The 13,640-nt window shown below is 33.3% G+C and overlaps 1 protein-coding gene across 3 annotated transcripts in view; it reads right to left on the bottom strand.

Annotated features, from left to right (window-relative positions):
• The window catches only part of GRIK2 (glutamate ionotropic receptor kainate type subunit 2), a 926,084-nt gene that overhangs the window by 100,441 nt on the left and 812,003 nt on the right, over positions 1 to 13,640 (bottom strand). For all 3 annotated transcript variants that reach the window (XM_074368582.1, XM_074368583.1, XM_074368584.1), the window contains one exon: positions 11,817 to 12,034. In XM_074368582.1, coding sequence (XP_074224683.1) covers positions 11,817 to 12,034 — 218 coding nt within the window. The remainder of the gene's footprint in view (positions 1 to 11,816; positions 12,035 to 13,640) is intronic.

Consider the following 13,640-nt stretch of genomic DNA (forward strand, 5'->3'; position numbering starts at 1 on the left):
CGAGTCTTTGGTCTTTATTTAATTGTTTTTGTAATAAATTAAAACGAAGCATAACTCATAGTGCTCTGAAAACAGTCAAGGGACCTACAAAGCAAACTAATTTATGGTGTAGTCTCTAATTAGCTGTAATTACAATATTTAATAAATGAAACACTTACTTTTAGAGATAATCAGATCTTTTCACTGAACTCCACTAGTGCTGTGGTGTATACAATAGGATAATAACAATCAAAAACACTATTCAAATGCTCTCAAGAAATACAAAAGTACAATTTATTGCTAACACTGTACTATTCTTCTACTAAAACAGATTTAATATATAAAATTGGGTATAAGAAAAATAAATTATGTAATTATCCGTGATTTAACTCCAGTTAAGATGGCATGTCATTCCTACAGAAGACTCATTGGTACACATCATTCCTACAGAACACTCATTGGCTGCCACGATCACTAATACTATAGCCAAAATTAAAATTTGAGTTACCTTAGAATCTGATCCCTTTAAGACTAAGACATTTAGCAGTAATGTTTGATCCAGCCATACTTTAAAGCAATACTTTTAGAAATCTGTTATGTTCAGCTTGCAGTTATCAACAGCTATTAATAAGCTCTAAAGTGTATTTTGTCCCTCTTCCAGTCTATGTAGGGTTAGAGGGGAGGATATAAAAAACTAGGAATGATTTATGAATTGTTTACTACTTGTGAATATGCATGATGATTGAGCATCAAATCATTGAGTATCAAAAGGGCTCCTGACCTGACATTTTGTTTGCTTCCAAAGGAGAATGACAGTTCTGTGTTGTGTTTAAATAAAAGTCTAAGCATCAAAGATGGCAGCAGCAGAAAGTAAAAGTACACTTCACTTTGCTTTATGATATAATGAAAGGATCAACTTAACTACCATGTGATGTCTTAAATCAGCTCTGAATATCAAAGAACAAAATGATATTACTGCTATTTGGACTTTTGAAACGGATAAGCAAACAAATGAACAAAAGAAAATTCAGCGGACCAAAGATGCTAATTAGTGCAAACTGCATTTATAAGGAAAGAATAGCTTCCCTCTAAAAAGACATCACGTTGCATGCAAAATCAAGAACATTAACTGCCAAGCACATTCTGGATTTAGTAGACGTTTCAATGTTTTCACTCTGAATTAATAATGGATAATCTAGAGGAATAAGAAAAATATGTCTTTGATATTCTAAAGCTGGACCCACCCCCCTCAAAAAAACAGTAAGCATGATTAATAGCTCTTAGACACAGTTCCAATAAATATAGTGTCCTCAAAAAATTTACAAAACAGAGAATCTGGATTTTTTGTTTGTACATTTGTTTTTAGAAACACAAAATCATGCTTTCATTCAACTATTTATACAGAAGAAATGAAATTTTCATTTTAATTATTTTTAAGAAATAAAACCACTTTTGATAATACTTATATCAGCCAATTTTTGTGTGTCCAAAAATACGCCTTCTTGAATTTTCTTCAAAGTTTTGCCTAACCAGTGGCTATAAACTCTTATAGTGACAACTATTATCCATTATCCAGCACTTGACATGCCAGTTCAACATCACTATATTAACCGACTTTCGAGTTTTCTCATTCCCTGGGGGGCCCTCTCTCTCCAAAGATTGATGAGGTGCAACACGGTGTTGGAGCTGCCATCCTGACTTGACTAACAGCAAGAGTGGTCCCTGCGCACAGTGGAGGGGGGCAGGCACAGGAGAGAGAACCACAGTGTATCCTGGAATAACAGCCTCACATACTTGCTTTCCAAGGCAATTAAAACATTGTTTCTCAGATTTTACACTTCAGTCAAACACACCATTTCTTTTTTAAATCCAAGTGCCCCCAAAGCTTCATTAGTACGTATTGGAAATGTTAACAATTAGAGAGGGATTAAACTTTTGTCCCTTGGACATTTCAGAGAAGCTAAGATAAAAGGTGCTGCGCCTTCCAAGTTTAAATACATTGAAACTCTAATCACTTACAATTCCCAAATTGGTGTTATCACTTACTTTTTAACTATTGAATTCACTCTGGCAGAGCTAGGGTAATAAAACCCATCATATTCTAATTTTCAGACAGCTTGATAGAACCAACGTTCTTAGTATAGATAAAGTGTAATGGGGCACTTTCTTTCCCATAGGAAAGTCTTTGACTCAGATGCTCTGATGCCAGCTAGCCTTCACATCTGCTGTTTCACCATTGATAGCTGGAACTTGGCATGCTAAACTGGTGTCTGATGAAGCGGCTTTCCTCAAAGGCACCATTTTACTTCTTGCAATGGGAACATAGTAAAATGGTGTTGGTTTTCTGCAGGCCTTATGCAAATCCCTGTAATAAACATAGGATCAGGCCTCCCTTACAATAAATTGTGTGTTGATGAGGACAGGGGCAGGGGGGCAACCCCTTTGAGTAAAAATCACCCCCTTACTCTGCCAGTAAATTAAATGCATCATAAAGAATTGGTTTAAATATTTCAAACATGACTTACTAATACCCAAACCATATTAGACACAGATAAGACTATAATACTTTTCAAATACCCCCTTATAATAGTAAACAAAATATTACCATTTAACCTAATAGTCACAGTAATCCATTACCCACAACCAATATCTTGACACCACTAATAAAGAAGAAATAATTTGAGAGAGTTAGGGAAATACCTACTGAGATAATTCTTTCAGATTTCTAGAAAAGGTGTCTGATGAAGAACATATCAACATGAAGACATGAAAATTTTAGTAATAATATTAATCACTAATCTAAACTGCTCAGATACACTGGAGTTCAATCACATAAATCTTTGTTTCATTGATTTAAGTATGCAGAAAAATTTAAAAAGTAAACTAAATTATCCACAAACTTGAATACATGAAACAATCAAAAAATCAGAATGAAGTCTTTATTTATTCTAAATAACCATAAAGTTATTACTTAGGTAGTAACTTGTAAGCAAGTTAGCAAGAACAGATCTTGGCCTGGAAGCCTAACTATATCTGGTTTTGCATCCTCTGATTTAGAGCACAATGTCATGTTTGAGGAGCATTTTGTTTTAGTTTAGATCTGCAGGGGGGTATTGAAGAATTATCAAGTGACCCAAAGGAAGACTTCAATTAAAAGGATGTAATAATTTATCCCCATCCTTTAATATAGCTACATTTTTTTCTTCACAACGAGGAAAAGAGTGACAGTAGTTCACCAAATATTACAGGATTGGACAGTTAAGCTCAGGTAAGAAAACTGCATAAGCCCAAATCTCAAACTATTGCTCAGAACCTAACAATATAAACCTACAGTGTAGAGTACTTCATCTCTTCTCAATCCCCTCCCCATTAGGTAAACACGAAAGTCACATGTACAATCCTTCCAAGATTCTAATGTGCCACTTATGGGTGTCTTTAATTTCCTCTCCCTCTTCCCATGGGAAAAGAAACTGCAGTAAAAGTTTATACAGGAAAGGTGAATATATTCACTGCCCAGGTCCCACAGAATGTATATTTGCTCAGCTTTTCCTCAGACACACAAACATACATCAGGCTTTACCCCAACTCCATACTTCTCTGAGGAAAGAGTAATCTCTAACTTTCTTCATCCTGCTACAAGACAATTCTCATTGCACACCTATGGGGAGCCTCAAGGAATGGTGTCAAAAGTGGAGATATAATTAGATTATTTATTCTCAGCAAATCACTGTTGATAAAGGCTTTAGGCATAATTCAGGTAAATAATTCAAAAGAAGTAAGGATGTAACCAGCAGAGTTATTTCATGCTTCTCTCTGACATTGTGTGGGGAGAAAAGAAGAGAAAAATGTCCACCCTAATACGAAAGAAATGACAGTAGATGCAATCAGTTATTAACTATTAATGCTGATAAAGAAGAGATTATTTAAATTTTATATGAAGTTAACTTTCCCTGGACATTAGAATCACCAGAGGAGGTTAAAAAAAAAAACAAAAAAGAAAGAAAAAGAAAAAGGAAAAACTCAGATGCCCAGGATCCTACTTCAAGATGTTTTTAATTACTTGGCCTGGAGAGGGATGTGGGCCTCAGTGTTCTTTAAAGGCTCCCCAAGTGATTCTAATGTTCTAAGGTGCAGGCAGGTTGAGACTACTGATTTCAACAAATGGATGTTTTAAAGACATTTGAAACTTAGAGGATGATATATACAGATAGGACAAAATAATGACTCTATTCCTTGAAAAAGGAAAACTGAAGTGAAAATGAAGACTGTTTTCTTATGTATCAGAGTGATATGATTGTCTGTCATGGACAAGACCATGTTTCCATACGACATACATGCTTTCTGGCATATCTCCTAGGACTTAAGTGGATAAAAGACTGGCCCCATAAGTTAAAGTAGTGCTTTAAATGGGAAAACTGATAAAATAGTATCACTAACTTTGCTGGGCTACAGGCTAGAATTTATGATGCATACATAGGGAGGTATTAATCTATCAAAAACTCAAAACTTTTAGTCATAAGGCTTTGATGCCAATATACCTATGCTCATGTTAATATTTCATTTTTAAATTACCTGCCAGGCACAAAGACAATATCCCCATATGAGACTCAATGCTGACATTTGAGACCCTTTTTTTCTAAATTATTGAGGAGAAAGGGGGTTGTCATGACTAAGCATAAACTGACTCAAAACATATAAAAATGACCTGAAAACAAAGCTCTGTGGTAAGTTAGTAAGAACTAAATAAACAGGGGAACTCTTAGAGTAGCAAGTATTTAAGAAATAATCCCTGTACTTACTAAAGTACCATAATGAATTTCTAATTATTACATTGTCAAATAATCCCATCTGGATAATGGTGGGAAATGATTAGAAAATGTGTAATAGTAAATATGGTACACAATGAATGACATATGTAATTTCTGGCCATGTGCAAATAACAATTGAAACTTTTCTTTGTGATGACCATACTTAACTAGGAATTTGCTATATAGAATACAAAAGGTTTTTAAAGAATAAATCCTGGAGATCTAATATGTAGCATAGTGATTATGATCAATGATACTGTGTTATAAACTTCACAGTTGCTAAGAAACTGGAGCTTAATTGTTCTCACCACAAGAAAAGAGCTGATAATTATGATGTGATAGAGACTTTGGCTAATACTATAATGGTAATCATATTGCAATATATAAATTTCTCAAATCAACACACTGCACACGTTAAACTTACATGATGTCAAATGTCGATTATACCTCAATAAAAATAAATAAAATAAAATAAATTCAAAAGTAATTTTAGATGATCTTTCTTGTCTTTGAAAACTATTTAGGTCAATTTCCTGCATACCCAAAATGGAAATTTTCAAATATTTTACCACCAATATAGGAAGAGGAAAATAAAACATTTATTTCAGAAAACACTTTTCGATCTGAAAAGTATACTATAAATGCCATTTTGAGAATTTCTTTTCAAATATAGAAATCTCTTTTTAGTAAATGCATTATAATTGCATTACCACCACTGTTCTAAATTTTTTTAAAAATTTGTTTTTCTTAGAAATTAATAAAAATACGAGAACTATCCAATGAATGGTATGTTTCTAAATCCATTTATTAAGTGTATGCAGTAAACTGCCAACTTCTTACATTCTGTTCCTTGACTCAAAAATTACTTACGTTCTTTTGGCATTTAAGAAGCAAAACTCATTCAAGCTTTCAAAACATCATTACAGGCATGCAACACAAGCAATTCAGGCTTAAAAACCTGTACTGTCACCCCAGCATAATTTAATTTTAGAAGACCATTGAACTGATAAGCTCAGAGTAAGTAGCAGATTATAAAGAACATGTTATAGTTTTATCTGCCCCAATGGCTTAAGGCAAATGTTTTAGAAACTTAATATGATCAAACAGTTGAGGTCATGTGGGTGATCCAAAATGACTAATGCACTTAGCTCTCCTGAGTAATGACGGTTATGCCGGGATGTCTTTGGCTATCCCTTTTATTGCTGGTACTATGAGTCCCTTGGTTATTGCTTTCATAATTAATAAGTCACTTAACCTCTCCATGGCCCAGTTTCCTCATCTGTTAAATGAGCATAATGATAATTGCTTTCTACCTTCCTTAGGGGTTGCTATAAAGATTAATGAGCTGGCATTTAGGATGCACTTTGAGTTCTTCTAAAGAGGGAAACTATTCACAAAGAAAAACAAAACAAAATAAAACAAAACCCTCTTTATTGCTAACAAAAGATAAAACTACCCCCCCTAGATGGATTAATCTACTTCCTCACATTCCTAACATTATAACCTATACATACTTCCGAATAAATTGACTTTTAACCCAAGGTTAAAAATGGAAATGCCAGAGGGCTACATATTTTGAAGAAACCTTTTTAGTCCTCTACAGAATTAGAACATTTTGAAAGAAAGCACACGTTTTATCTAAAACCCTTTGTCATAGGTGTTCCATCAATGAATGCAGTATTTATTGTGCTAATAGATAACTCTTCAGAATTTGGTTTAAAAAAAAAAAAGTGAATTGCTGTTGTAAAGGAAACCTAAATATGTAACACTGATGGCAGATGACAATGAAATAGAGGAGGCCCGGGAAAACGGGAATCTGTAAATATAGGGGGAAAATAGAGAGGGAAATAAGATTTTAAAAGTATGTCTTGTAGTAACTTGGGAGATAGAAAATACACTAATAATCTTTTGGACTTGGGCAAAGAAATCTTTAGACAAAATAACAAAACATTCAAAATATCAGCTACATAAATTTAGCTACATAGGATAAGGTAGTGTAAGAAAGAGATAGAATATTAACAATAAGAAGAAGAACAACAAAGAGGAAGAGAGGAAAATAATTTTAAAAAGAACTGGGCAGTTTGCAAGCAGAATTTAGAGGAGATAGAGAGGAGCTAGAATTTGTATGGTGTTGTAATAAAAATGCTTGTAATTTTCAGTGTCCCAAGCCAGTAAAAGTCCTCAGAGTTGTTTCCACCTGACTCCAGACCTTAATTGAAAATCAATTAATCATACTGTCTTGAGGTCCTTTGTTAAGACCTCCGAAAAAGTTAAGGCAATGCCTTGTAGATTTTCTCCTCTAAATAAAGAGCTTCTAGCCCAAATTAGCAATGATTAAGTCTAGAGAGAGGCACATTTTAAGAACTGTGTAGTATTCAAATGGACTTGACTGGATGTATTTAAAGGTCACAAAAGCTTAGCAGAAGTGGTATTGGCGAGAGTAGTGTCACTCTGGTGTGAAAGAAACGGAGTCTGCTCCAAAGGTAGAAAAGCTTCTGGGCCTTCAGGTTTCTAGGAGTAGGACAGCTGAGTTGTAAGCTCAATAAAGATTTAAGTTACACGCCACTAAGAGTATTTGGTCATTTGTTAAGCCATATTATTGTGCAACTGATAACTAATAAAGTCCAAAACACACACAAAGCCTGTGCTGGGGACTAGAAGGCCAGGTATAGATGATACAAATTCAATCCGTGTCACCCTGCTGTGCACTGCAGTGTGGAGACAAGGGAACTAATGGAATGCAGTCCGGAGGATAATTTAATGATAACTGAGGTAAAACATGCTCAGAGAATTTTTGAAAAAGGAGTACCTTTCCCGGACAGGGTAGATTTGGGTAGGGGAAAGGATCAGGAAAATTTGCCTGGATTAATTGAATTTACATCTAAGGAATAAAGAGAAAATAATCAATTAGGATGGTAGAGAAGGGCAGGGGAAAAAAAAGGCACAAAAAAATATTTGGCATCAGTTCCCCGAAGAATTGTTAATTGCACCTCAATACACTATCTCAAAATACATAGTCTAGAAAATAGCTTCTGAAAACTGCTCCATAGATTTTTTTTATTTTCACTTATCAAATTATTCCTTCTTCATAACATAATCAGAAAAATGAAGCAATTTTAATATGATAAACATGGTGTGATCTTTTAAAATCTACTTTAAAATTATTTATCCAATTGTGGGTCATAGAAACAGTTTATTTGACTATGTTTAAAATTACTTTAAATCCAGCATTGTTTTAATTAGCCATGTATTCTAGTAATGGTAATGTATGATGTCTATCAAGATTTCATTAAGTGCTTAGCATGTCATATAGAGCTTTCATTTAACATTAAAAAAAAAAATACTGTGAAAATGGTTCTGTCAGTCATTCTAGTTTAGAGATGAAGAGTCAGAGGTTTACAACGGGCAGTGTCTTACCTAAATTTAGCCAATAGATGGCAGCGCCAAGAATTAAGCTCAGGTTTCTCTGATTCTACAGTTTCTATCACTCTTAACAACTATTCTAAATTGTACATTATGTGTTCAGAAGTATTAAGTGATTTACATTAGATATTTGATACCATTAAAATGTCTTTTTATCATGTGGTAGAATTTTTTAAATAACCATAAAAGGGGACATGTATTTCCTTTGATACCTTTTGGAAGGACAGACTATGCTGGACCTGTAGCAAAGCCAGAGATTTCAGGTAGACCAAACCCAGAGAGAAAATTTGCAGAAAATGGAAAAACTGAGTCATGGGTTGCATAGAAACAAGGTGATTTCAGCATCATTCCATAAAACATATGATTCACTTTGAAAATATAGGGATTCTCAAAAGAGACTATAACACCTACAGGCTATTGCTGAATTATTTTTGAGCATATATCTATATGTATTCATTCTCCTAATCTTTACACTTCAAGGAGAAAAGAATGTGTTTGTTGCTTGGTAACATTCTATATAATGTTCAGCCCTGGGGTGAGATTTCACTTTTGCTACACTAAGTTCTCAGATTCCAAGAAGAATGTTTTGACTCCTACTTTACTGTTTTTTCATAAAATTCCTGGGCCCTCAGCTATTTTATTATCTAAATACGATTAAGAACCTATTGGTGATACCATATAGCTTTCTATTACTTTACATGGGATAACACTGAAAAAGACCATCTTCTCAATATTGAGTTATTTTACCAGTCATAGCTTTACCCTCACTTGTCCCTGGAGAGAATCTGTGTAGGGTATAATGGATATAGAAGAAAAGAAGAAAGAACTCTTCTTGAAGACAATATACATGTAAGGTCAATGAAAAAAGTTAAGCATGTTCTTTGAAAAAGGAATTATTCAGTGTTGTAGAATGGCTGAGTAACTCTGTGTTTCTGCAATACTGAGGACTCATCCCTTTTAAGGCCAGGTATCTTGAACCAGCTCTTGCTTATAGTAACACAACTTTACCATTCTTTAAAATAACTTTCTGGAACTGAGCTGTTCCAGAACAATTAGCTAATAGCAAGGTCTTGTTAAAGTAGTAAAAAAAAAAAAAAAGACGGAAATTCTTTTAGAAGTCAATGCCTTAAGGGTGCTTCCTAGAGTGTTTGTATGCATTGTTGTTAATTAAGAAATAAAAGAATGGTATCAGATGTAAATAGGCTACACACAATAGTCTCTGACTCATTGTAGAATTTCAAAATGAGCATGCAATTGCTTCAATTCCAGGTGGCTAGGAAATTTTTTTTTAATTTCATACCAATGAAATTAAAATTAAAAATGAAATTGGTATGAAATGGCTGATAAAAGTGTATAGTCTAGCAAGCCAAAATAATGAGGTTGAAATTAGTATTATTTAGGGCAATGCTAAAATAACTAAAGAAAAATCAACATTTACTGTATTCTTCTAAATTCTAATTTTTTTTTTCAAATTTCAGCAGCAGGAATTCAGTATGTGATAAAGTTATCAACATAATTGTCAACTTAGTGATTATCACTGTGTGGTTTTTATTGTGACTAGGGTACATTCCAGAGGCCTTCAATTTTACAGAAAGAAAGTCTGTGCTATTGGAAACACAAAGTTGTTTCATGTCAATTTTCACTGGGTATAGAGGCATCTCTATGTTTGAGAGAGAAAAATAAGAGATAAAAGAGTAAGAAGAAAAGTGAGGCAAAAATGACACTGCAGAGAGCAGCTGAACTAAAAAAAAACAAAACAAAAAACAGCAAAACAGAAGACTGGAAAGATTCAAAAGACAAAACAGGGAGAAAATAAAGTTAAGGATGGGGAAAAAGAGAAATTAAAAAAATTGATTTTCCAGAGATAAAATTTGCTTACAAGCACTTTGAAACTTAAGATACTTGAATCTTCTGGAAAACAAAAATAAAATTAAAACTCTGAAGTATTGGTGAAACGGAAATAATTACTTCTGGTATCAAATCATTTGCATTAGTACTTTATCTATGTTATTGTACAAGCTGAAGTTGAATACTGTAATAATTTAAATGTATCACATATTCACTCACTGCAAAGCTACTGACACTGACAAGGCACTTTTTGAATTTTCAATAGCTGATTTCCTTTTCATTAAAAAAAAAGTTTTATAAGAAAAACACTCTATTAATATTAAATAATCAATTGAGGAAAATCAATCAGTTGCAATTTATATAGTCATATAGCACCATCCTGATCAAAATGCTTCACTCATATTTGATTATTCAATAAATTTGATTAAATAATAATAATTTTCCAATTAAATGTAAAATACACATCCAATCTTCAATCTAGCTATATAAAATAGTCACTTTGAAAATAATTAAATTTTAAGAATCATATAGATTTGACTAAAGCAATCAATGTATCTCATTCTTTGGGTATTTGATATCCTCCAGAACCCTAAAAAAAAGCTGATTTAATCTAGCAAAAATTTTTACAAAGAAAATTACATAATTGCTTGGCAAAATTATTTTAAATAATATAAAAACCCAGTCATATGATTGTTGATTTAGTCTCCCTGGTCTTAAACTAAACTATAAGCTTCTTAAAAATGAAAACTAGATGCTATTTGCTCTAGAATACCCAATGTGTGGGACAATTTCTGGTACTCAATAGGCACTTGCAGAATGGTTGTTGAAAGAATTTATTTTATAGCTTGAGTCAATCACTTTTTAAAAAGAAAAAAAAAATCTACCACTTCTACTGCCCACTTGAACTGCCAATTTCATTTGTGTGAATAGTGAAGGAAAATACCAATGCTTAAAAATTTGCCCAAACTATAAACAACATAAAAATACTTAGTATAGAAAAGAAATTATGAAATACTGACTCCCTAAAATGAAATCTCCCCATTGGGTCTACTCTGGCCCAGTGAGATCAGCTGAACTAACGAGAAGAGTAGAATGATATAGAGGAGGGCAAGACACTCTATATGCTTGGAACTTTTACCATTTAAATGTTTTGCAGGGCTGTCCCTATGGATACCATTGCAAGTTCAGTGGGGTAGCCCATTTTGAGATTCTGCTTCTCAGAATATTAGATGGATGAATGTCCAGAGAACAGGAACTGTTTCTGTTTGTTTCTATCAGCCTTATTTCCCTTCTTTTTCTGAAGGCTCTGAAAAGGTAAACCTTGTCTCATTTTAACAGAAAGAAATGTCTGTATGGAAAACATTCTCACATACAATCATTCTAGTCTTCTGAATACACATGCCTTATAGAGTCTGATTCTAGTAGTATTCAATTTTTAATTAGCATATTACTGTATTTATTTACATTCAAAGAGATAAGCTTATTGGGGAAAAATAATGTTATTTTTGAACAGATTCTCCCCTGAACAAAAATGGAATACTTGTAAAGCAAAAATTCTTTGCCATTTACAAGCATTAAGATGTTTTGCCTTGATGGCCATGTATTTACTTGTATACCTCTCCACTCCCTGAGGTATGTGCTATTGATTATTTTGCACAAATATCAATGTTGCTACACCCTTACATTCATAAATAGAGAAAGGTTTGCTTGTACTCTATCATTTTAATACATAAATTTTAGATAACCAGTAGGACTTACCTTGAAAAAAGTCATGGTTGCACCATCCTCCACCGCTCCATACTCTATCTTGGTTTGTTTAGCTAAATCATCAGCAGAGTCAATAGGGGATTCCATGCGCTCCACTGTCAGAAAGGCGGCTAAGTTAGCAGTATACGAAGAAATGATGATAAGTGTGAAAAACCACCAAATGCCTCCCACTATCCTGGTGGAGAGCGCTTTGGGCATGAGCTCAGAACCTAACAGAGATTGGGGGGAAAAGGTGAAACGAATACAGAGAATTTGATCAGCAGTCAAATACTTTTGGTCACAGTGGCAGAATGGAATCACTGTGTAATAAAAGCTTAAGTTACAGATTTACATATTGCTTTAGTAAGCAAGGAATGACCGTTGGGAGAGCAGAGGCTAATTTCAGATAATATGTAGTCTCTTAGGACATCTGTGTTTAAGTATAGTGACAGGAGACTCAAGTTCTACCTGTGGCAGGGCAAAGTAAGAATTGCATATTAATGATGGAATAACCTTTATAAAAATAGCATTAGAAGGGACAAAAATCTCTCTAGTTTAAACCCCCTTTATAGATTTTCATACTCTCGTTGGTTATGTGGGTTTTAGAAGAAATGATTTAATGTGCATTCTGATCCATTTCTTAACAAGCTTTATATAAAGTTTCATTTTTCATGTGTATGAAGCTCCAAAATCTTATCCTTATTGCCATTTTAAAAAGTAATGGTGTAGGAAAATAATTTCAATTATCCACATTTCTTAAGATGTGGAGTTTCAGTCCAGTTTTTATTTTAAAATAGGTAGTAAATTATTTTCTTATGTACAAACAAATGTCTCCTATCACTATAGTTAGCCTCAAAAAGAGAAATCAGAATAAGAATAGTTAAATTATTGAAAATTTACTTTTACATATATATAAATTTCATAATTATATTACAATACATGGCTGGAGTTGCCTGGTCATGGTATTAATAAGAGAATGAGATCTGATAATTATATTTTGCTTTTGATTATTATTAATTTAATTAATTTAGGTTATAAAATAAACTTCTAACAATTTTTAAATTGAGTCTTCTGGTTTTACCACGTTATTTACGTTTTAATACTGAGACGAATACATATCAGCATGTGTAATTTTTTATCAGAAAAGTATACTAAATTTATGGATATATATATTACTATTCACTTTTAATGATTTTGAACCTATAATCAAGAAAACATTGGCCAGAAATTAGTTAATTTTAATAAGGTTTGAGTAAAACGGAATGAAGCAAAGATGGACTCCATTTTTTGTTTTGTTCTACAGTCATATTTTTAATATAATCATGAGTGCAATAAGGTAATATATCTTCAGATGGAATGAAAAATATAACAAATTATTCACATTAACAATGAAAAGAAGTGGTATCGTGACTTAGCTATATCAAAGACAGCCCATCTTATACTTCAGTTCATCTTACCCTTCCGGTTTCAAACAAACAAACAAAATTTTAAAAAGCAGACAGACTTGGACATGACAGCCAACTCCAGCTCCAGACTCTGCCTACCACTCTGTAAGGAAAAAAACAGAAAAGTACCTTTCTGACGTAGCTGCTCCTAGGCCCTGTCAGACACACACTCGGACACTGAAACACTAAAATATTCCCGAGATGATCAGCAGCTTTGGCTGCCCAGTCTACCTTTTTTTTTTTTTTCTTTGAACAACACCACCAAAAAAGTCAAACAAGACTGGGAAAGAAAAAAACAGTGGAGACATTCGACAAAAATGGCCCAATTACCACAAGTTCATATCTTACCCAAGGACTTAAAGTGAGTACCTCCTAGGCTTGTGAATCAGAG

The sequence above is a fragment of the Camelus bactrianus genome, chromosome 8, assembly GCF_048773025.1.
Source record: "Camelus bactrianus isolate YW-2024 breed Bactrian camel chromosome 8, ASM4877302v1, whole genome shotgun sequence".
NCBI lineage: Eukaryota > Metazoa > Chordata > Mammalia > Artiodactyla > Camelidae > Camelus > Camelus bactrianus.